This window comes from Amblyomma americanum, chromosome 6 (assembly GCF_052857255.1).
Source record: "Amblyomma americanum isolate KBUSLIRL-KWMA chromosome 6, ASM5285725v1, whole genome shotgun sequence".
Classification (NCBI taxonomy): Eukaryota; Metazoa; Arthropoda; class Arachnida; order Ixodida; family Ixodidae; genus Amblyomma; species Amblyomma americanum.
The window spans coordinates 174,442,861-174,468,419 of NC_135502.1; the positions used below are offsets into that span (position 1 = coordinate 174,442,861).

The 25,559-nt window shown below is 45.6% G+C and overlaps 1 protein-coding gene across 6 annotated transcripts in view; it reads right to left on the reverse strand.

The window, feature by feature from the left end:
* Positions 1-25,559, reverse strand: part of rhea (Talin_middle and talin-RS domain-containing protein rhea) — a 411,461-nt gene that overhangs the window by 242,362 nt on the left and 143,540 nt on the right. For all 6 annotated transcript variants that reach the window (XR_013306466.1, XR_013306465.1, XR_013306467.1 and 3 more), the window contains 6 exons: positions 25,053-25,142; positions 21,473-21,538; positions 17,257-17,358; positions 11,256-11,332; positions 7,970-8,064; positions 3,180-3,268 (listed from right to left, as the gene is read on the reverse strand). Coding sequence is in view for 3 of the 6 variants with exons in the window: in XM_077628096.1 (XP_077484222.1) it covers positions 3,180-3,268; positions 7,970-8,064; positions 11,256-11,332; positions 17,257-17,358; positions 21,473-21,538; positions 25,053-25,142 (519 nt within the window). In the remaining 3 variants the exon portion in view is untranslated. The remainder of the gene's footprint in view (positions 1-3,179; positions 3,269-7,969; positions 8,065-11,255; positions 11,333-17,256; positions 17,359-21,472; positions 21,539-25,052; positions 25,143-25,559) is intronic.

Here is a 25,559-nt window from a genome sequence, read left to right on the forward strand (position 1 = left end):
CTTAAGAAGAGACGCGAGTCTTGAAATGAAAATTTTTATTTTTAAAGATATCGTAATGAAACTGGGTGTGCACATCTGTTTCTTCTTCCCGTTTTCAAAAATATGATTAGTTGCAGTATACCTCAATTAGTTCCCATAACATGCGAAAATAACTGAAGCTTATTTAGCTAAATTCTTACGGGTCATTAAAACACTTTCTTTCAATATTTTTTGGTTTCGAGTGAAATGGTGCTGTAGCCAATGTCCTGCCATCTGGAGCTATGCTAATTATACTGTTTTTGAGGCACATCATCGTATAAAAATTATCAATTATGTCCAAGCACCATAACTATGGAACACAGTTAAGTGACGTTATGGTTCATAAAACTTATGTTAAATTCAGTAAGAAAAAAATAGCATAGCTCCACAGTTTAGTTCTTTCTGAATTCAACGGTATAAGATTAATTGATACTGCACTGTAAAAGCATAATAAAATCTTCCATAAGACTAGTCACATTGGCATAAAACACACAGCTGAGAAAATTACATTTGAAGTGCACGTGCCAGCCATTCAGAGCTGATAGTAGAGGCCTAAAAAAACTGCGGAATGCGGAGCAGTGAATAATACCAGGATGTGGGGAAGGGGCCCAGTTTTCAAACAAAATCAAGATGGTGGCTATCGGGGATGGGTCGTGGCAAGTGACAGGCATGAAGTTCTACCGCACTTCGCTCCGAAATCGCCATGTCCACTCTTCATAGGAGTAAAATATAAAATTTTTTTAGTAATTGGAGGTCGTCTTAAACCTTGAAATCTTTTAGAAGGTACTTTAGAGTGTACAGATCCCGAAAATGCCATTTTTGCAAAACTGAAATTTTCACATTTTTTTTTATCATTTCAAGACCTGCGTCTACGCTTAAGGACCAGCAGTTATCTTGCCTTTGCACCACATGCCCTGCCCAAGCCCATTTCTTCCTCTGGATTTCGACTAGGATCTTATTAGCCCGCGTTTGTTCCCACACCCACTCTGCCCGCTTCCGATCTCTGGATGTCACACCTTTCATTTTTCTTTCCATGGCTCGCTGTGTTGTCCTTAACTTAAGCTGAACTCTCTTCGTTAGCCTCCACGTTTCTGCCCCATAGGTGAGTACCAGTACGATACAGCTGTTGTACACTTTTCTCGTGAGGGATATTGGCAGACTGCCATTACTGATCTAAGAGAAGCTGCTATATGCGCTCCACCCCATTCTGATTCTTCTAGTTATTTCCCTCTCATGATCCAGGACACTACCTATGCTTTTACATAAAATATATGGCGAAATTTTTTTCCTCCACATAATGGACCCTCCTCCCAAACTACGTCACCTTTTATGAAAAAAAACTGATGGCAGTTCAGCATTGCTAAGCCCAAAATATTGTGCAAAAGTGGGTTTTTGCGGGTGGACACCACCCACGTCTGCTGTTGCTAAGTCACCTCAGGATTGTCAAGCTCATTTTAAAATCTCAACCACACGTTACTCGTCTGCTCTAAATCAACTTTTTCATTGTCACTGCCAATTTATCCAAAGAATGCTGGTGGGCTATTGTGCAAGTGCCGCATTTTTGCAACAATGTTGTCATGGCAATGCGTTTTGCTCCAGTGTCACATTTCTGCCAATGTGTGCAGTGCACATCTCTCTGTCACTACTGCAACATAGCTCAAAGTGTGAATGAGGTGTCCACTGACCCAGAGAGTCAGTTATGTGCGTTTCCTTTCCTTTCGTGACTGTCTCAGAGGCTTCACGTCCACTTGCGAATTTTGTGAGATAGGAGGCTAATAGTGCTTTCTGTGCCCGGGTGGAAGTTGATGAAGACGACAATGTGCAATGCACAGCGCAGATGTGTGGCAGTTTAACATGAGGTACGATTGGTTGCGGTGATAGCATAATGCTCTCATGTAGTGGCCAGCGAAACTGATCTGTTTGCACCGCCAAGGATTCGAAACCCAGTTGCAGAAATATTTATTTAATTTCTGCAGTTATCTGAGTGGCTTCAGACTAATATCACCTTTTTCAGGATTGCCAATGAAGTAGTGCTGTCGCACCAGAAGGTGGGTTCACTACGTGAGTAAGTATGGCACTTACAAGCGGGGGCTCAGTCAGCACAAATGCTGCCTTTTCATTCTTGTTAAAAAAAATGTTCAGGCAAGCAACAGCCAAGTTGTCCAGTAGGGCCTTGTACGCAAAAACAGCATTCCCCACGTCACACAAACTCCGCAATTTCTATTTGCGTCTAACACTGTACCCACTCTCCCAAGCCCCCTTGAAAGGCTTCGATAAAACTGGTTCCATTCTGGGGAGATGCACAATACCAGATCTGGTTGCCAAAACTGTAAAGTGAGAATTCCCACATGGAAGCTACAGTGACCATGATGCAGTAAACATGACCATTGCTAAACAAGGCCTCCTTCACTCAAAAAAGCCATCCTTGTGTAAGCATGAAAGCATACAGGAACAATGTACTGGCCCAAAAGTGGGGCTAGCAGTATGTTCAAGAAAAGGTAATAATAAACAAAAGCAAGGACTTGAGTGGACACTGCCCAAAGCCTCCATTGAAAACCAAAGTTGGCATTAATGAGGGGCTTATTAAATTGCCGAATGTGGCAGACAATTTGCTTGAGGTGAGCAAAGGAACTTGCATTCCTCGTTCCTCTCATGTTTGCTCTTCCCGTGCATCCTGCATGGCATGCAGCTGATAATTTGCACTCTGCTGCTCTCGGGTGAAAGTGGGGTGAATGGCTGCAACGTCGTCTCTTTCCGTGTCCTCTCTCTCTACACTCACAGAGCATTCCTTTTCCCTCCCATGTCATGTGGTGGCAGCTGAGTGGAGCTCTGTACGCCTGCGTTGACGGCTGTTCGCCTATGCAGCAGTACGATCACTGCCACAACTGTGATGGTTTAAGCACAGTGCAATCACAAACAACAACACAAAAAAGAGACAAGGCATGGACAAACTGCCACTGTTTGTCAGTGCTGAAATTAACAAACAGCAGTTTGCCCAATTGGTTGCATCATTCCACACAAGTGCAGAATCACTGCTCCAGCTGTGATGACACCATCAACCAAGCTTTGAGGGTAACAACGCTAACAGCTGTCACTGCAACGTCAAGTCCTGCCAAGGTGGCAGCCAACTCAAAGCCGAGCGGGCTGGCAGCTGCACTCACCGTCGTGGCTGTGTGTGCACTGATGGCCTGTCCAGTTTCCATCTGTTGCTGGGGTGAAGGCATGTGGCCCTTGACCCCAATCTGGGCTCCTGGAATGGCAAAACAGCAGACTTAGATTACCCAGTTTTCATGCTGAGAAAAACAAAAAAAAAGGGCAAAAATTACTGAAGAAATGTGATTTCACCTTTGTTTCCACTTTCACAAGAGCCCTCAGACAGTTCCTTATTGTGCCCTGTCCACCACAGTGTGTGCGTCATTGTCCATGCCATCGAGAAAACGGTTTTCGCATGCACCACAGCCATTTCTGCTCCACAACAGCAATGATGGCTGGCAATGAACAACAGTGGGGGTAACCGCCAAGGGCACAGCAAAGTGCCTTAACCTATCGGCTCCTGAAAGCTTCCAGCTGGCAACCTCAAGAAGGCTATCTTGTGACAGCAACGACACTGGGGCTACTTCTAGCACGCTTTTGGTTATGCATCTGATTGCAGTGAGCACGCCAGCAGGAGGAACAAGACTCACGCAGAATGCAAGCAAAATATGCGCAAGATATACTCGACTAGAAGTCTGAAGGAGACTCAAAGAATGGTCACTGCAAAACTGCGATTATCCTGCCACTTCATTGCAGCCCACTGCAAGCCTTACACAGTGTGCCACTTTTATTTTATTTATTTCCACAATACTGCAGACCCTCATTTGAGTCCAGGCAGGGAGGGCAGAAAAATACATTCACTCAACACAAAAACAGTTACATCGTAAAACACAGAACAATAAAATTGTGTAATGTAGTACATATATTTAAAATAGCTCACAGAGTGCCTTGTCAAAATCAACAGCCGATATCACCTGAAGAGGCAGGGCGTTCCATTCGTCAATCGTTTGTGGAAAAAAAGAAAATTTAAGTGTTAGTATGCGCGAAGTATGGTGCTAAGGTGTGATCATGATGACGACGAGTTCTACGCGTTTCTGAAAACTGCACATAGGGGACTGGAGAAATGCCTAGTTTTCCATGGATTAGCTGGTGAAGGAAGGATAGGCGGGCTATCTTGCGTCTGATGTGGAGTGGTTTAATATAATTTGCTGCCATTAACGAAGATGGGGAATCAGTTCTCTTGTATCTATTAAATATGAAACGTACTGCGCGTCTCTGTATTTTTTCTAATTCTGCTATGTCTTTTTTTGCATGGGGGTCCCAAACGATGGCAGCATATTCAAGTTTTGGTCTTATAAGCGTATTATAAGCTAATAGCTTGCAGCTGCTAGGTGCGCCCATAAGTTTATGGCAAAGAAAACCAAGTTTTCGTAAAGCTGAGGATTTAATGTGGTTTATACGGTCATTCCATTTTAGTTGCGAGTTTATTACAATACCAAGATACTTATACCTTGGCACTTCTTTAACCGGAACGCCATTAATGCAATAGTTGAAGGAAAACGGATTTTTCTTCCTTGTTATCCGCAAGAGCACAGTCTTCTGAGTATTTATTCCATACCCCATTTTTCACTCCAGGAAACGACACTAAGCAGAGCATTATCTAAATGTTCCTGGTCAGAAACGGAAGATACCGGAGTATATATCATGCAATCATCGGCAAACAGAGCAATCTTAACAGCTGGGTTAATACCGGAAACTAGATCATTTACATAAATTAAAAAAAGTAGAGGACCAAGCACACTTCCCTGAGGGACCCCAGAAGTTACAGGGAGTGGGGGAGAACAACTACCGCCAATCTCCACAAACTGCGTCCTGTGTTGTAGATAAGCTGCAATCCAAGCAATGAGCGGAGGTGGTACACCAATGAGCTTCAGTTTTAAAAGAAGTTTGTTATGTGGCACCTTGTCAAAGGCTTTGGCAAAATCTAAAAATAAAACATCAATTTGGCCTGACTTGTCTAAAGCTGCACTGAAATTATGAATGGCTATTATCAGTTGGGTAGTCGTAGAGAATCCTTTCCTAAAGCCGTGCTGAGCAGGGTTTAACGCACCATTACTGTTTAATATTGCAAGTATATGATTGGCAACTATATGTTCAATAAGCTTACAACAGGATGTCGTTAGAGAGATTGGGCGGTAGTTGTTTACACAGAGTCGATCATCATTTTTATAAACAGGAATAACCTTCCCTGTCAGCCAATCAGGCGGCAAGGAGCAAGAAGATAAGGAAGCACGAAATATTTTGGGCAAAAAACGAGACAATGATTCAGCATAGCGCCGCAAAAATGCATTAGGGATGCCGTCTGGGCCAGAAGAACACTTCGTATCTAATCGGAGTAGCATTTCAATGACACCCCCATCAGATACAATGTCTAAAGGTTCAAAGGGATCACAAAGAAAACCGTCATTTCCATTTCCATCAGCTGAGAATACAGAGTGGAAATATTTATTAAAAGCTGTGGCAATGCCCATTTGGCACCTAACAACGCATCCATTCGCAACTATTTGCTCGATCGGCTTATGAGACTCTCTGATATGATTCCAGAACTTAGCAGGGTTACTTTTTATGAATTCCGAAAGACATTCTGTGAAGTACCGTTTCCTGGCAAATCTAATAGTATTCGAAGAAAGTTCAGCTGCAAGTTCTGCTAAAAGATCTATGTTTGCCCATTTCGAGCGCTTCAGGCGCTTTACTTTACGTTTTAGATGAATAATGTGGCGATTAATCCACGGATTCTTTTTCTTTACAGCTTTTTTTTTTGTCTGGAATGAAATTCAACAGACAAAATTCACAGTGCTCCTTGAAAGTATCCCACAAAACTGAAACATCTTCACCCGAAAATCTGTCAAAAGCAATGTCTAAATAATCAAGTACTGATTCATCATTTGCACATGAAAAGTCTTTTATATCTTTAAGCAAATTTTTGCGCGGTTTATCACAAAAAGAAAATATTACAGAAACAAGTACCAGTCTGTGATCTGATATTCCCTCCAATACAGAAGACATGTGCACAGAAAACAAGCGGCTGACAAATACTAAGTCTAAAACGGAATTGCACATTCCTCGCACCCTTGTTGGCTCAGTTACAACTTGTACAAGGTCATGAGCAATCATTAGGTCTGAAATTATGTCTGCATTTTCAGAAGGTTCAAAAGATCCAGTACACCAATTCATATTTGGAATATTAAAGTGTCCAGAAATAATGATTTTACTGTTCCTAAATGAATACATATGATCCTGCAATTTGCGCATATAGTCAGGACCAGAATCTGGAGGCCTATACAGCGTGCCCAGAATGAAAGTGTGACCAACGTAATTAACCTTTAGGAACAAACTTTCATGGTTGTCTATTTGCTGCAAAGCCGGAAGCACAAGGACGAAAGTAAAGCAATCTGTGGCACTAGCCTTGGTGCCTGCTCAATAGAAGTGCTGCACACTAACGATAAAATATCTGAAATGCAAAGTGAAGCAAACAGTTTTCTGTGCAATTCCCCTTCGCCTGTTCACTGCCCCTGGCCCACAACCTTATCCCACGCCCTACACCAAACCAGGCAAATATCAGTGCAGCCACATTGCGAATACGATAGCATTACATTATCTTCTTGCAAAAAATTTCCGGCTTCTCTGTCGCGAAATTCCCGGATGATGGTTGTGACGTCATCCACACCAGGTGAATAGAATAAGGTGGATCAGTGAGTGGAACATTAAGGATTAGTGGGTGGATTAAGGAGGGTTTTGGGTGGATTAGTGGATCAGGTTATCATAATCCCATATGATAACCCATTGGAAGGTAGTGGAATATTCTAGAAGGTGATGGTTCATGCATAGCCTGTTGGAACTGGTTCCCACCAGGGTTTTAGCAGGAAAATCACAAGAGCCACATTAGACGCTCACTGTAGACACCGTAGCAGGTAACCTAAATGCCATCGCATTTTCTTCGTTAAGAACGTGGTTACAAAGACCCCCAAGTCCTTTTTTTCCATGGTGTCGTGTCCTTCAGCTGTTATAGAGACTACGTCAATAAACAAAATACATAGCTCAGTTTCAGCCCTTGCCCTAGTGTCTGCGTGTCACTGCTGCAAAATGATGCTATGATAGCGCAGGCACCAAGACGCGTTTCGTGAAGGTGTTTGCAATCTTTCAACACGTGGTCCAAGTAAAACTGCAGCTCTAAGGTTCTTAACATCGTCGAGTGATGCACAACTGCAAGATCAGCAAAGTGCAGCCCTCAATTTCCATTTCTGCGCATACTGAGCCCTCTTGAAATATCCATGAACATTTAGAAGATGGACAAAATTAAGAACAGCTTTTTCCAACCACAGTAAAACATGTTGCCATAAAAAGTTGTCCCTGCGGCTCCCTATATTTAATAAAAAATTTGAGACCTTTTTAAATATTCTGGGTGCTTTTTTTACAGTGTTATCGCGTGATTTAAGGGTGCAAGTACCCTAGATGAACAATTTTATTTTTCTAATCTAAAACCAATGCTGAGATTTCAACCGTGCTCCGATGCTTCTTACCCTCCCCACTAACAATGTCCATAAAGAGCCCTACAGGGCACACCCTTTGTCAGAAATTTACAGTCCAAGGGGATTTCATCCCCAGCATTCCCTCCCCCCCGGATAGGGTTCTGCTGGAGCGCCACTACATGGCTCAGCAGTGAACCTTCCCCCCCCCCCCCCCCCCCCCCCCCCCACCGGGCTCTGAAATCATGACAAAGGCTGCGCCTCAAACAGCTGGCTACTTCACTCGGCAGCCTCTTCTGATGAGAACTGTGCGGCTATTCTGGCAGCCTGGGCAGCTGCATCGCTCACACAGCCAGGTTATCCAAAGGCCTTAGAATAAACGTTATGCACACCTTGGGCACCAGGGCGCACCACTGCCGGGAGAGCTACAGAGCCCACTGCCGGCTGAGACGGTTTCGCGGCAGGTGTGTGCTGCAAGATGGTTGCCCTGCAAGAGAAATAACAGGCGCAAACCGCACACTGCTCTGAAACCCACCAATAGGCCCCTGGCAACAGCCTACACTGCACAGTACTCTCTAGGAGTTAAGAAACCTGCGCCTGCAATTATGGAAGCTGCCGTGAGCATGCCACCAGTGCTCAGTAAAGAATGATTATGCTGGACACACCAGTACACACACGTGGATGCCTAATCGTCAACCCTCACGCTATAAGCTTCACCTTATTGTGCTTTGCCACAAGCATGGCACCACGTGTTGCTGTCGTGGTAACCACTGTGACATGTTCCACTTCAAAGAACACACAGACTATGCCTACATATCCTGTTTTCAAAACTGACAGTTCTGCCATTAGAGGGGTACATCACACTGGGGTCACCATCATCATCATCATTATCATCAGCCTGACTACACCCACTGCATTAACATTCATGAAAGAGATATACTGAATAAAGTACGAATATGCAAAATATTCGGAATTTAGAACATAAATTCAAGGTGTTTGTTAGCCAGTTCGTATCTGACTTGAGACAAGAGTATTAAAAAATTTCCAAATACTATTCGGCAGTAACTGAATACTGCTGACTTTCATAAATCCAGTGGCAGCAAAACCCCAATATCTGGGCAAATCATCTGAAGATCAAGTTTACAGCGCGAGAAAAGCAGTCTGAATGCTTCCCTTTTGCTTCCTTCTCTGTTGTTTACTACAGAGACCAGTCACAAGCCAGCTTTTTCCTCTGTTGTCCATCGCTGAGACCGGTAACAATCCACAGCTTATGTCACTGGGCGCTGCTGGGTTTGGATGTCATGGGAAATTCCGCAAGTGGGCTTTCCCACATACCACACAATGAAAAACAAGATGGCAACTTCTTCAGACAGTCATCTTGCGAAAGTGGCCACTTTTTTAAGGCTTAAGTCTTACTTGCCCCATCGAGTTAAAAAGCATGTCTGGGTGTGTGTTTTTGTGTGTGTGTGTTAACACTTGATGGTACCCATAAAAGATGGTGTCCACATGCAACCTGGCAGGTGGTGGTTAAATTAATGACTGGTCACACGAGGTTGCTCGGGACGTGAATCGCACAAATTCCACTGGTGGCAGCACTTGCCAGCCCATTCCAGGGCAGTGGCGCACTGCTTAACTTCTGCCCCACTGCACCAGGAGTGGTATGGGGAGGACTCCCGGAAATCTATGAATGTAAAGATGAGAATGACCTCATATGATCTGCACGAGCAGACAGTCGGTGCATCCGAATGCCACCTGATGCGGCAGCTGATGGGGGAGGGGGACACGGGCTGCCTTCATGAAGTTAGCACGCAGAGCAGAGGGGTGCAGCGGCGGCGGCTACGTAGAGCCATGCAGAGAATTGCCAGCTCCATAGCATCAGTTTACATCATGCCACAGTGTGTGGCGACTGCGTTCACAACGTGAGTGAGCGGGCTTATGCCTTCTTAAACGTAAGCAGCTTTAAGTGTCTCTGCCAAATCCTTGTTTGATTGTTCCATAATGTTTTTCATACTTAACGCCCACACACAGGGCACTCACTCTGTCGCCTTCACAAACCTTCTAGGAAGAGCCCCGCCATTTCATTGTCAACTGTGACATGAGACTGACTGACTGTGACTGACCGACTGTGAATGACTGACTGAGCAGTTGAAAAACCTTATTAGCTCAAGAATATGCAAATTTTCAGCCTCCTTGGTAGGCATCCCTAGTTCAGGCCACCTGCAGCTTCGGCTGCCCTCAGCTCTATCCCAGCTGGACAGCACAGCCTCCTGCCACTCTGGGTTTGGATTTGGCATGTTTGGCACTGCCATCTGTTTTTGACAGACCACAGACCCATGTGTTGTGGCATAGGGTGGGTTTCTTCCTGCGATGTCATAGGCCGAAGAACAACCTGGGCATATAGCTTCAGTTCCTGAGCCTCGCCATCAGCACGCAGCGATGATGGCTATCAGCCGTGTATTTTCTAGCTGTCTGAATCCAGCTGCACATCACTTTTGGATGCCAACTGGCATGTTGCTGTTCAGTTCTTTTTCTTTTTAGAAGCACTCTTGCCATTCCGCACCACTGTGGACACCCCTTGCTCAAGTCTGCGTTATTCTTTTGGCACACCAAACCTGTGCGCTCGTCAAATACTGTTGATGCAGCCTCCTCACAAGTCCTCACCCCATTTTCAGCAGCTTTTTATTTCGGGTGGGAGTGGCACTCAATAACTCAACCTTCAGATAATTCAGACATTTCTTCTACTCCCTTGAAACCCAAATTAATGAGGCTTTACTAGCCATTATGTTCAATTCATAGATTTCATTAAACCACTCATTTTGCATGCCCACATTACATTAATGTCTAATCAACCAGTATACATTCTTGTGCACATAATTTCTTTTCTTTTTTTTTCACAGTGCCATGCCAAGTCTACTTTTGTTTGATTTCAGTTCGGTTGCAAAGACCATATCCTATAATGAAAAACAAAGTAAGAGCAACAATATTTGCCTGTTTATCTTTTTTATTTTTTTCATACCGAACAGATATTATATACATATTCGATTGGTGTTAGTAGTTGCACACCCCTAGTACAAAGCAAACTTACAGCTTTTTTTGAGCACATGCCAGACATAGCGGTGATTACTTTGGTTCAGGTGAATTTAGCATCGCTTATATTGTCATGCTCATGGTGACAACATAGACGAAGAAGAGGACTAGTATGCAATTCAAGCTGTTCATTAGGCTAACTTGTGCCTACAAAGAGGTGAACAATATGGTTATGGCGATGTCAACGAGTAAGCTCAGTGGTCTGCAAAGAGCAGAAGCACCGCTGCTCTTGGTCGTGCTCAATTTAAAGCTGACGAAGAACTTTTGAGATCAGGCTTGGACAGCACCTATGATAACATCGAACTTAAGTGAAGCAGTTTCACATGACTACAACCTTGCGACATAAAAGTGATGACACCATGTGCTGCCAGCAGCTTTGAGCACGACATACAAACAGTACAAATAGGGAGCAGCTTTCTTATCAAAAAGTACTTTGGTTTGGCCTAGTTAATGCACAGCTAAGGCTGATTCTGAAGTTGGTGCAAAAAGGACAAGGACAAAGAAGGCACAAGAAAACAATGGGACAGGCACCAGCCGGCTAACAAACACAGCAAGTAAAACTTGTCAAAACGGTCAGCATGACACACTCACTTTGCTGGAGAGACACTGTCCTCGACCATGGTGGAACCCTCGTCTCCGTCAATGCCGAGGTGGTCCTTGGCTTTCTTCTGCAGGGCCAAAAACCACGGGAATCTTCAGACGACATCCACCAAAATCAATGCCACATCTGGACCCAGAGATACAACTACAACATGCCTTCAGGCCATTCCCTCCCACGAGCCTTGGTACCAAAGTGTGTTCTGCTCCATCTTGAACTTTACCAGAGACTAATAAAACTTAAAAACGGGGACGACGACCAAAAGTAAAAACAACAAGAGAAGGATTAGCAAGTGCATCGGGATTAAATATGCTTGAAAAGAGGGCGCAGGGAGCGTGCGTATACAGGGGTTAGATTTCCAGTGTTGCGATTGAGGGTGCGATTAGTCGCTTGAATGAATAATGATTCGAGGTGAAGGCGACGGTACATATTCTTTTCAGTTGCCAGCAGGTGTGCCCTACACCAGTCAATATCGTGGCCAGTTGATACGGAGTGTTCGGCGATAGCATAAGAGTTCACTTTTCGGTTTTTAACATCATTACAGTGTTCTTTTAGGCACCTTTTAAAATCACCAGTCTCGACAATGTAGATGCTGTCACAACCGGAACACGGGACGCTGTAAACAACGCCAGGGTACTTTTCTTTAGGGAGAGCGTCTTTGACGTTAACCAGCGCATGCTGTAGTTTTCTTGTGGGGACATGGGCAACGTGAACTTGGAATGTGCGCAGAATGCATGACAAGACTTCACTTATTCCGGGTGTGTAGGGAACAGCGGCACGTTTCAGAGGAGACGACACGGGAGTTTCACGCGTCGGGCAAGATAACTGCTTTTCTACGGATGCCACAAAAGCAGCCGGGTAATCGTTGTGCGCGAGTTCTTACCGTACTGTATCAAAGTCCACTGCCCAATCCTCATAAAAACTGCATATGCATTCTGCGCATTTGAACAAGGTTGTGGCAACAGATTTCTTTTGATTGGCCGGGTGAACAGATTTGAAGTTGAGGTATCTTCGTTGTGGGTGGGCTTCCTGTAAACGCTGAATGATAGGTTTCCACTGTTTCGTTTTACCAATATGTCCAGGAAGAGCAATGCACCATTCACTTTTTCTTCGACGGTGAAATCAATCGCTTCTTCAATAGAATTTAAATGGGAAGAAAAGGCCAGCAAATCATCTTTCCGAATGAGGGAAAAGCAGTCGTCTACATATCTAAGGAAAATTCTTGGCGGTGATGGGAATGTTTCAAGGGCACGGCGCTCGACAAATTCCATAGTCAGATTTGCGACAGTCACTGAGATAGAGGCGCCCATTGGCGTGCCCTAAAGTCGTCGGTAAAAAGAGCCCTGGAAGACAAAATAAGTGTTCTCCAGGCAGAACAGTAAGAGCCTGCGGAGATATGGGACGTCAATGGGGGTCCTTTGTGGTAAAAAATTGTCAGCTTCAAGGGAAGCAGAGCATACTTGTATGGCCAGGTCAACGGGGACGCATGTGAAAAGCGACTCGACGTCAAACGAAACCACTTCTTCGTCATCGTCTGGAGATGTGTCGCCTACCTTCTTGATGAAATCAGTCAAAAGAAATCTGTTGTCACAACCTTGTTCAAACACGCAGAACGCAAAGGCAGTTTTTGTGAAGATCGGGCAGTGAACTTTGATACTGTACGGCAAGAACTCGAGCACAACGATTACCCAGCTCCTTTGTGGCATCCGTAGAAAAGCAGTTATCTTGCCCGACGCGTGAAACTCCCGTGTCGTCCCCTCTGAAACGTGCCACTGTTCCTACACACCCGGAATAAGCAAAGCCTTGTCACGCATTCTGCGCACATTCCAAGTTCACGTTGCCCATGTCCCCACAAGAAAACTGCGGCATGCGCTGGTTAACGTCAAAGACGCTCTCCCCAAAGAAAAGTACCCTAGCGTTGTTTACAGCATCTTGTGTTCCGGTTGTGACAGCGTCTACATTGTCGAGACTGGTGATTTTAAAAGGTGCCTAAAAGAACACTGTAATGATGTTAAAAACAGAAAAGTTATCTCTTATGCCATCGCCGAACACTCCGTATCAACTGGCCACAATATTGACTGGGGTAGGGTACACGTGCTGGCAACTGAAAAGAATCTGTACCGTCGCCTTCATCTCGAATCATTATTCATTCAAGCGACTAATCGCACCCTCAATCGCAACACTGGAAATCTAACCCCTGTATACGCACACCCCCTGCGCCCTCTTTTCGAGCGTATTTAATCTCGATGCACTTCCTAATCCTTCTCATTGTGAACAAGGCTCCCGTACGGGAGCTGAAACGTCGTTTTGTTTATTGTTTTTACTTTTTGTTGGCGTCCCCCTTTTTAAGTTTTATTATGATTGTCCCCAACCAGAAGAGTTTTCGTCCAACTATCGACTTCTTTACCAGACACTTCTGCACACTCTTTTGGCTTAAGGGTGTGGGGACCTGCCCTGCAGCCCCCTGAGTTTGCTTTCCCGCGAGGCACCGTGCAGCGGCGGTCTCACCTCGAGGCTGAGCGGATTCCCTTGTCAGTTACATTAACTGGCAAGAGAGGGCGCCAGCGTCGCTGCGCGGGGGACTGCTGAAGCCTGCCCGCGGGAGATGGGGTCTCTTGGGCCGGGATAATCACCCTGGGCGGACGCGTCGCTCGGGGCTCCGCTCTTCGCCGACGGGGCGAAGAAGCGACGGGGAGACAGGCTCCCGTACTCGTCCCGTCCGGCCTGCGGAGTTTATATCCCTTGCCCTAGCGCGGGCGAACATTCGCTCGGAACCTTGCTGGTGAGTCGGACGACCTCGATTCATTAGCGTACCTTGTTGCCAGCTGGCGTTATTGTTTCTGTAGCAATAAATGCCTGTTTGTGTCAGCCAATGTGTCGTTCCTTTGTTCCCCCAGAGCAAGGCCCGCCGTGGTCGGTGTGCGCTCGGTAGCGTACGCGATCACGGGGTGGGGTCCGGGCGGCTTTGAACCGTGTCAGCCGCGATTGAGTGGGGAGAAAGTACTTATCTCCCCAATTCAAGCCCCCACAAGGGGGGACGCGGGTCTTGAAATCGCGAAAAATGGTCAAAAATGGCAATTTTCAAAAATTGCCATTCTGAAGTCTTTAATGTCCCAACTATGCCTCTACAAAATATTTTAGCTGAATTCCAACTCAAAGTATGAAATAAACGGCAATTTAGAAAATGTCGGTGAGCCGAAATTGAACGCCAAGCGCGAAGGTTTGCCCCATTTTCAAGCTGCCATAGCTCCGCGCGACGCGAACCGATCGGCGCCATCTTGGTCTCGTTTGAAAGCTGGTTTCCCGCTCTCCAATTTGGCGCCTTTCGGCAAGCTGTAGACCCTCGCACAGCGGAGCTATCAGCACCCGTTCGCAAGGGGGAAAGCGTCGCGAGACAGCCGCCGATTGGGTAAAACGGGCGCCTCCTCGAGGCGCAGCCCTCTGATTGGCCGTGACGCATGCTTTGCCCCCCGCGGCCGCGTTGTACGGCTCCTTCCCGTCGTCTGCTTTCGCCTGCACGCCCGTCAATTTTCGCGCTCCTCTTTGTTTCCTAGTATTTTTCGTTCTGCCGTTTTCCTTATCCTTATTGTAGATATTTTGGGTATTGAATCGCTTCTTTTAGCCTCGAATTTCGTGCTTTTGGGTGTATTTGCCTGCCTGGTGTCTTTGTTCCGTGTCTCACGATGGCCCGAGACGCGCGCTTGAAATTAAGCACGCGAAAAGCAGTCGGCAAAAAGAGACGCGCATGGAATAAGTAGAGCGCTGCATCGTCGAGAACTGCTGCTTCGGTGATGCCGCAAGCTGCTGTACCCTCAGTGGATGCGGCTGGACTGAGCTCGCCAACAACAGCTTCGCCAGTGGACGCGGCTGAACAAACCCTGTTGACGCCAGCATCGCCGGTGGACGCGGCTGGACAATGCCGATCGCCGTCAACTTCGGTGTTACCGCAAGTCTCTGCAGTGCCGGTGGATGTGCCTGGACTAAGCCCGTGGAAAATATCGACTTTTGATACGCTGCAAGCCGCTTCGAATTTCGTGTCGTCGGAAGCGGCCGAGCCGGCTGACCTAAGCCTAACGTCGACTTCGGCGTTTGCGCACGCCGCTTCGTGCCGGCGGACGCGGCTGAACCGAGCTCGCGTGCTCAACGCTTCGACAAGCACGCGCAGCGCGGACCTTGGCAGCGCGCCAAGCCGCTGCCGCCGCTGATAACATCATTTATTTTTTTTATATATATTTTGAGGAGAGCTACTGGGGGGGGGGGGGGGGGGGGCTCGGCGAACTTTGCAGAGCGCCAAGACGTTGTGCGCTCTAAGCTGAAGCTTGAACATTCGCATTAGACACTCCTCACTGTCCTCTGTTTTTAACCTCGCAAGAAGCAGTTTCTCGCTTCAACCAAGGAATGGCAACAACCAGCAGAGCTGTTGCAGCACAGCTTGGTTACAGGCCTGGGAGCTGCCTTATTGGTAGGAGCCTTGAAAAAGATAAACAAAGGCTGTGCAGGTCTGATAAGGGTCACACCAATGCTGAAAAGGTGAAGAAGAGGATGGCCAAGAAGCACAAGCCTGACAGCACCCAGGACTACTGCCCAGGACTTTTGTGAATGTGTGGCAGATTCAAAGAAAGTAGCAAGTGATTTTCTGAGCTTTTTTTTTTGTCAAGTGCCAATGCAATACAGATGTTTTCATAATCTTTACATGAACAGATTTCTGTAAATTTGGTGTTATTGTGTTCAGCAATGACTGGGCGGCATGCTAAAGCATTAAATTTTTCCATATGATCAGTAAACAAAAATGGCAGAGTAAGCAAAACTTTGAATGCAATTTTCTCAGCTTTGCTTTTTCGATCAAATGCCTTTGCCTTACGGAACTTTTCATAATGTTTGCATCGACTGATTTTAGTGAAGTAGGTATCATTTTCTTCAGCAACACCTCAGCTACATCCTAAAGCTTTCCAATTTTCATTAAACCCAATAGACTAGCAATTAGGTCAGATGTAAGCTAATTACTCCCGCATTGTTTTTTTTTTCCTACTTTGTTATTCATTCATGACCTATGTGATGACTTTTTAAAAATTTCTTTAGCTTTAGGATGTGCAATGGGCCCTTAAGAATGACAGCATTACTTTAAAACTAGTTTTTTTAATTAAGAAATCACCATAATGGGCCGTAAGAAAAGACCTAAGTGGCATAAATTATTTTGCCATATCTTCATTTCTAGATGAGATATATAAAATCTGAATATATATTTGGGATTAGCATTCAAAGATATATCTGCATGCCAATTTTCAGGAAGATATGTTAAGAAATAAAAAAAAAGTTTTCAAGACCCTCATCCCCCCTTAACCCTTTAACCGCCAACTCCAAGCTGCACTCTTTATAGTACATTTTACCAATATCGCCAATGACGAGACACATTCATCTGGCCCGACGTTGCACTGCTCCCACCGCCAAAGATGAGTTACAGTCAACTACTGTGTTGGTTGAAATTTTCAACACTAGAAAACGGTAGTTGTTCATGAAAAGCGTTTCACACCTTTAGCACATGATTTAAGTCTCACACCAGTCATTTTTGCTAAAAATGACTAAAAATGAATAAAGAAATTTGGCGATTTTGGTATGTTTCTTCGGGAATTGATTTGGCAGTTAAAGATTCAAAGGGAGACTGAGAACTAACTGGAATTGGCCTGTATCGGTAGATTACAGCATTCAGATGACAAATACACTGTTCTCACTAAAAAGGGAGCTGTCACAAGCTGGAAAAGGTCCAAAAATGAAACAGAGGGATCACCAGCATCACTCCTTTTGCAAGCAAATTGTGGCAATGTCAAGACAGTTTTCTGCTCATACATCCCTGAAGCTTGGCTGATCCTGATATCCACTTCCAAATGATGATTACCAAGTTCCTTTCAGCCTTGATGTCACAAGTATGAACCAAACAGTGGGGGAGGAATGTTCCATTTTCAATTCCAAAATAAAAGCAGAGCAGGAGGCGCCCACCTTCTTGAGGATGATGTCGATGTAGCCAGCAATGAGCTGCGAGATCTGCTCCCCTTCGGTGGTCTGCACCGAGTAGTATGACTCAGAGTAATCTCCGAAATCCTGCAACAGAAAAGCATTGTTCACGATGGGCTTTTCCACATGCCATGCTGCTTCAAGCAGCTTCATGATAGAGATCCTATGCCAATGCCACTTACAAAGGTTCGACTGCACTTGACCCGCAATGATAAAACACAGTGGTTACGGCGTTTGTCTCGAATGTGGGATCGAATCCTGGCCACATTTCGATGGAGCCCAAGTGCAAACAACTTAAGGGGCCTTCTTAACCACATTCTTTAAGAAGAAAATTCAATAGCATTTAGTCTAATGGCCACTAATGTCTAAACAGTGTCTAATGAAATTTTTGCGATCTTCCCACCAAAGCTTCGGTTAGAACTAGTTCCACTGCACTTAAATGTTGCGCATGAGTCATTACCTTCTAGAATATTTGGATACCTTCCATTGCATTATCATATAGGATTATACTAATCTGACCCACAAACCCATCTTAATCCATCCTCCCCTACTCTTTAAATTTTAGGAGTCCTTAAGAATTTTGGGCGGCGGGCAAACTTCTAAATTTTGGAGGCCCTCACATTTTAAAGCTTGGCAGTGCCCTATGACTGGCCCACTGGTGGCTACGTGGGGTTGATGACTTCACAGCCCTCTCAATCGTATTCACAGATTGCAGGGAGTCCTCAAACCCCTGCTGGCGCAGTGGTGCAGCATATAAGCGATGCGCCACTGCCCAGCAGGTGGCTGTTTCAAACACAGCCACTGGTGGGGCTTGTGAGACCCGGGGTGCTCTTCCTGTGCTCTCGTAAGGCTCATGCGCAGTGCCTTGGTGGAGAGGTGGCAACTTCATTGAATTTGGCAATGGTGGGCAGGTTGTGATGGTGTCGCAAGGTCCCGTGACCTGTCTTGACCAATCAGGAAATTTTGAGGAGAAATTTCAAATTTCTTGGTGCTCTTCGACTACTAGTCAGTTGAGCTCTCGTGACCCTGATGACAACATCAGGTAATTGGCCAATCAGAGAATTTCGTTACGAAGAGGAAACTGCATGACTACAGAGGAAAGCCAGGGTCGGGTGCCTTGCACCCATAACTGTAAAAATCATTATTCGGCGAAAATCCAGCTTCATATACCAATAAACGCGTATAAGTGTCGCATTTTTTTTTTCAAATTTTCGGAGAGCAACTTATACATGAGATGTGCGAAAAAAAAACATTTGTTTAAGTAGAAACACACCAATCAGGGAGTGAGCAGCATTTGTTCTACGCTCAGTCATCACTCGCGGAGTAATCCAACTACGAACTGGTGCTGTGCTCTGGTGCAAGCTCATCCCACAAGCAGTCGCGCAGCATGTCCGCTATCAAAGTGTAGCCATTGTTCCCCGCTTCCATCACTTAGCAGAGCAGCTCTTCTTCCAGTTCGGGAAGCTTGCACGGCTTGCCTCGGGAAGCACGCTTTTTTGCAGGCAGCTTGCGTTCCTCAATGCATCCTTTTGGTTGCACCATCGTCGGACACATTTCTCGGCCATGTCGAATTTCCTGCCTGCCGCACACTTGCCGTGTTCGACAGCAAACTCCCGGCTGTGTAGATATTGAGACGCTTGCGCATTGTGCTAAAATTGCAACGCTCGGCAGCAGCACACAAAAGCCGTAACTACAGTCAACTGCCATGCTACCACAACTCCCGTGCCTTTGACAGCCACAAAAGCTGGAGCTGGTGATGCTGATGCCGATATGGATAGCAAGAGCTCGCGGCGGAGGAAAAAGTTAACAATGATGAAGATGAGCCGCGGCCTCGGGCGCCATCTGTGGATGGCACCTGGAAGTTCCTGTGCGCATGCGTCGCCTCCGCGCTCAAGCGCACCGTTGCCCGCAGCCGGAGCTGATCGTGGAGGCCATGGAGCGTGCATTTCGAAAGCTGTTCCCGCGTGGGTCAGGGAAAGTTTGGGTGCAGCCCTTACATGGTTATTATTTTTTTAAATATTTCCTTTGGGAAAACAGGGTGCGGCCCATACACGGTTGCGGCCCTTACATGACTTTATACAGTATTTACAAACTTGGCCGTTTCACAGGTTCTGCTTGCAAGTAATAATACAGTTAAACCTGGATGAAACAAACGAACCTCCATGTAGCAAATATTCCTCAATATTACGAAATTCCTCAACTCCTGAACGCCACCCCTACTGAAATATGTATCTGCGAACTCCATGTAACGAAGGTGTTGCTGCGGTCGACCTTGATATGACGAAGTGACCATGCCGACTGCCCTTGACGACTGCAACATTCCTTGAAATTCAGCGAATTCATATCAAGGTTTCATGACAGTAAAGCATGAACTAGTACATTCAGCAGGATGTCTACAATCGCAACGGTCGATTGTACGTGACAACCAGCTGTGCTCCAGCATGATCAGTGCCTCTCTGTTGCTAACACAGTGATTTCCACAGCAAAGGCATGGAACGAGCGCTGCACAACTATCGTCGCTGCTCGGTTTGTCGTGCGACTCAGGCGTGCCGACAGCAGACGTGCGGTGGAAGCAAGGATGGCAAGGCGAAAATGTTCACATTTCGAGCATTTGGCATCAAGAGGGAGCAGAATTCACAGCTGCCAAGGCACTCAGTTTCTTCAGACAGGCAGACCGTGAAAGTTTTTTTTTTCAGACAAGCACACAGAAAGAGGCGAGTGCTTTTGACTCCACCCCCTCCCCTTACCCCATGAGTAGCGGTGTCGTGTCGGGCACTGTGCTTCCGTTGTGCAATCTGCAGCGAAGACGGTGGCGGCAGCTGCCACAGCCTCATTGTCAACGCGAGCACGAAATGCCTCTCTTGTGTTTACGACTTCAAGTAATGGAGTCTGCTCTGAACATTTACTAGGTCATTTCATCATTATTTTAAATTTTGGCATCAATTCTGCACAGTCCTTTCGAGTTTTCATGAGAGCTTTACTCTGTTCCCCCTGCATCATCATTAGGAGATGATGGAGAAATAAACTTATTATTTTTAATTATTATTATTATTAATACTGGATCGCATCTAAGCCAGAGTCAAGCTTTAGTCATGTTCGCATTACCTCATATCACCTATGCCAATCAAAACGACACAGCCGCAGGTCATGCTACAAACATGCTGCAATGCATTCCCCATGCAAAGCAAGAACAGTCTGTTTCCATTGGGCAACAGGGCTGTTGTCTAAGCGGTGGACAGCTGGACCGCAATGCGATCGCACCTGATCGTGCCTTGTCTTTGTGGGCCACATCGATGGCAAAGAAGACCATGCCATGAACTCAAGTGGCAACAATGAGGTGTAATAGCCAAGCCTATCCAAGCAAGTTCGTCCTATTGACTCAGCTTAAGTCCAAGATGGTGCATTCAGTACGTCGACAGCAATGGCAAGCCGGGATCTCTTCCTCTTTGTTTTTGAATGCTTCGCCCCCTTGCACTACTGCACGATGGAGAAACAGCCACGCAGGCTCACTGTTGCACCGTTTCTGCTTTTCATGCTGCATTTCCTACGCTCGGCACTCATCCAACTGGTGCGCTTGTGGGCCAAGGCCACTGGGGCCTTGAACTGAGGACTCCAACCATCAGCTCAGCCCACACCTTTTTTTGGTCATTAAACGTTTTTCCGCCACATCCAGACTTGGACCCCTTCTACATATGCAAGCACATAGCTGTAGCTCCTGGAAGCTTTTCCCCCCTTCCACTAGGCACTGTGAAGCTGCTGCAATTTCTCCTCTTCATGTCAATTCTCTGTAGGGACGACCCCCTCAAATGCTAGCACAGTTTTCAACGCTTCGCCCCTTTGCGCCTAGGATTTGCAGAGAAGCCACGATGGCTGGTGGGTGCCACTGCACTCTCGCTCCATGTCGTATGCTCCCAGGTTCTCGTATGTCTGCACACGTGCAGTCGATTGCTAAACATATTATATGACTAGAATGTGTCAAAATTTTGAATGTAGTAGCTAGAAAATTGCGTTTCCTGGGAATGTATTAATTGGAAGAAAATTAGTGCAACTCTAAGGGACATTTTTATTACTTGCAATTTTGAGTGTACGAATTGGAAATGCATCAACAGGTTTCTACTGTACTGACTGCACTCACATCCCCTGCAAGCAACACCACCATGCAGTATGCAAGAAACAACCCTATCGAAGTAGAATAACTCACCAGTGTGAAGCTGTTTGGCGAGGCAGCCCACCGGCGCACAGTGGTCAGAGGCCACACCTTCATTATCTGCGCAACATTAAAAAAAAGGAAAGCATATAGCACCAGCTTGATTTCTCCACGCACGAGGCATTGACAATGGTCTTTCAAGCACTTGGCACAGCTGCTTAAAATGCTAAACAAAACGGAACACAAGACTTGCCAGTTCTCACACAAGCCGTCACACAGATTGGTTGCCAGATTCAGCAAAAAACACTGTGGCAAGACATCACAGTCCACAGCAGAATGTACCACTGTTACTCATGCCCACATTGATGCTAGACATCATCATCACAGAGAAAACGTGTAACGCCAGCAGTGTGATTCAGTCCACATGAGCCAGCCCTAGCCGTGAACTGCCATGCTCTGGTGCAACTCCCCAAGTACACAAGCTGGAGTCCCGAAGCCTTTGCACTGATGAGCCCCCTCACGTGATTCTGTTCCCTCAACAGTGCAGTCCCACTCTCACAGGATGGATGGATGGTATAAGCGTACCCTTTGAAACAGGGCAATGGTGGATGCCACCAGGCTCAGATTTATTTATTTCATTTTTAAACCTTTTTCTTAGCCTCAATCACTATCACAGAATTACCCATTATTTTAAGTACACTTCCAAATTGCTTTCAGGATATACAGATTCTGACTCCTGTCTCTGTTTTTGAACCACCAGTTTTCCAACCGTTTTTTACAGGCCTGAACACACTCCCTTCATTATCACTGAGCCCTAGTGCCTCAAAGATGCTGATCTGGCCAGCATCGGCATTGATACTGCGGCAATTGGAATGTGGAGAAGAGGAACTGTGGTGGCCAATCACAGAAGTAGAGAGAAGAAAAGCGCATGCTCTATAACACATCAGCTACGGCACTCATTCCTTCAGTTCTCCTTATTAAATCCAAACTCATTCAACATTTTGAACCTGCATTCAAGTCTGCGCTCCTGCTCAAGCTGCGTCATCTAGTTTCCTGCTATAATACCATCACTTTGGTTTCAGTCGTGTTTCTTTCATGTTCTAACTCGAGAAGACGACCTGAAAAATGAAACTTTGGCTGGACATGGTCCGCCGATCGGTGATCATGGTGCATGTTTTGTCGCCCCCTCCTCGAAGGCAAAAGGCTACAATGAGCAATTTTTTCGGTTCTTATGCTGCATTTTTTAAACAGTTTTTTTTTTAGTAACATAAAAGTGACAGGATTTGTCAGGTAAACACCTGACGAATCGTTGAATAACATTTCTGTTTTGACGATGCACATTGAATTAGAAACTGAGAAAAAAAAAATTGATTTTATTGCTGGTGGCCAAAAATAGTGGATGACATGCTACCCAACTTACTGTTTTGTAAAATATTATTTGCTATGCTTCTTATATGACATAAAAGGCAACCTATTTTAAACATCTTGGAAATTCACCTATAACAATGATATCCCCACTACTAGCAGACCCTCGGATAAAGCTGGGAGTTTACTTTGTACACACTCGAGCACAAAAGGCCAGTAAGGGTTGCGGAGGGCAGCTAGTCTTAGAAAAATACTTTTTTAATGAAGCCACAACTATGAAATTTCCAAGGAACAAGTGTTTTTGTGTGTTGATTCCAAATACACATACCATTTCATTTCATGTAGAACTAGTGCTCGAGCACTTATGTAATACATTACGTAAGGTTTTGGAGAGAAATGTCAAAAAATTTTACTACTACAGGAAACGTGCTGGAATGCACGTCTTGACATCGAAGAATGCAATAAGGGTAAAACTATCATTTTATCTGCCATAGAAATTGAGTTATGGAGATTTGAAGTTGGCACTTAAGAAATGGGAAGAAAAGTTTGTATTCCTGTTTCTACAGTGGTAACTTCAAAACCCTATAACTCAAGTTCTATGACAGACAGGACCTTAATGCATTCCTTTACGAAAAGACAAAAGACAAAGCAATGAAATGCATTTCAACAAGTTTCCTGCAGCAAAATGTCTCACACATAACATATTACATATGTGTACAATAATATCGTATTTTCAAAGAACAGGTAAAGACAAAGGACGAGAGAACCGGTTGGGAAGAGCTTGTTCTATCCTGCTTTCTTGTCCTCAGACTTTACCTGCGCTTTCAAAATACAGTATGCTATACCGAGGGTTCTCAAACTGGGTTCCGCAGGCTGCTTTTATGGATTCCGCCAGCATCCACACTGGCCTCTCCCCCCTTTCCGGTACACTTCTTGTGGGCACATGCGGGCCAGGCATAGTATCTGGTTTGTTATAGCTAATTTCAGAGCATTAGCTCTTCCTAGCTTGTTCCTCAGTTTCACGGCTTCAGTGCCGGCACCGCCCTCAGCTCAGAACTTGGCAGCACACCAAGACACTGTGTGCCAGCAGCTATGTTGCGTGCTTGTTTTGATGGGAACGTTGACGGCGATGGCTCGCCTGGTGAAGATGGCAGCGTATGATGGCTCGCCCAGCGAAGTTGGCAGCGTACCAAGACACTGTTGCGCCAGTGTGTGTACGTTGACTGGCTCATGGTTTTGCTTTGCTGGATCGTCGGCACGTCTGGCGACGATAATAGATGCAGGTTACGCTCTGATCAAGGTTAAGCTGATCTGATCTGTTCGCGCCGCAGATGAAGTTGAAGATGACGATATGCAATCCATAGCGCGAGAGTGTGTTGCAGTTTAACACGAGGCGTGATCAGCCGCGGTGATAGCATAGTGCTCTCGTGCAGTGGCCAGTGAAGCTGATCTGTTCGCATCGCCACAGGTCCGAATCCCAGTCGCGGCAATATTTTATTTATTTATTCAAGGTCAAGGCTTCAGCGATGGGCCCGGCTTTTGCAGCTTTGGTCATGAAGTAGAGCTTTTGCTCTAAATGTGTGTGCATCTTCTGGGGCATTTTTCCAGGTGATTCAATGGTGTCGGCAGTGCCGGGCCTAGTTTTGCCACCGGCAATCCCAATTGCATCAAATAGGCAGTCTGTGGCGGAACAATAATAATGATTAAAAAAAAAAAAAACTCGCAAGCTTCGCTGCTGCCCGAGTAGAGAGAGGCAGACAGTCAAGGAAAGCTGGGCGAGCAGCGAGGTGATCCTTTGCACAGCCCAGCTGCCGAGTGTGCGAATAAGGTGGAATGTTTGCCTTTGTGACTAGCTTTTGGAGTTCCTGCCTTGCAGTTAAGAGTTCTAAGCATGAGTGAGAGATGGGCATTTAATAAAAACTGTCTGTTAAAATCAAGAAAACAAACAATGGCTACAAAAGTGAAAAAAACTTAAAAAGTGATGAATGTGAGAGGGAGGGGGTTCCTTCGCACATACTGAAGCTGTTGGAATTCTTCAAGGCAAAAAATTTGAGAACCCCTGTGATATACCAACTAGCCCAGAAAGCAACCTCGCACAAGCACTAGCTCTACATGAAATTTAATGGCCCATTTGGAATCAGCACGAAAAAATACAAGTTCCCTGGAAATATAATAGTTGTGACTTATGATATTAAAAGTGTTTTTTATTTTGGACTAGGCTCCTTGTTAAAAAACCATGGAACAAGCCAGAACGCCCAAGAGCACCCACCTCCTTGGTGCGCTCGTCAAGACGCATGACGCTGTCCTTTGTGACACCCAGCAGCCGCGGAACCAGCTTGTTCTTCCCCTTCATCTTTTCCTGCACAGAGAGACAACGTAACACTCGCGCCAACTGTCCAGCTAGGCAAAACGATAAAACAACCCCTTTGGCAAGCAACTCACACACATTTCAAAGCCTTGCATGCTGCAGATATGATCCTCTCCCTAGTATTTCATAGCTTTAGGCAAGCTGCTGAGTACTTACCGAATTAATGAAAAACCCAGCGCTAAAATGAATCGAAGAGGAGGCAGAGACGAGACAGGCCCTCCCCCGATCCACAAGCAAAACAGCGCACTAGCACCAAAGGCTCAGGAAAAGCCACGATAAGTCAAAACCAAAGGTGAAGCTGTCAAGGATTAAGAATGAATGTGCACAAAAATGTGTATCTTTTGAAAAATTGCACTCTTTTTCTAGGATTAGACAATGTTCCCTAACGCACGTGCCATTTCTGAGTTT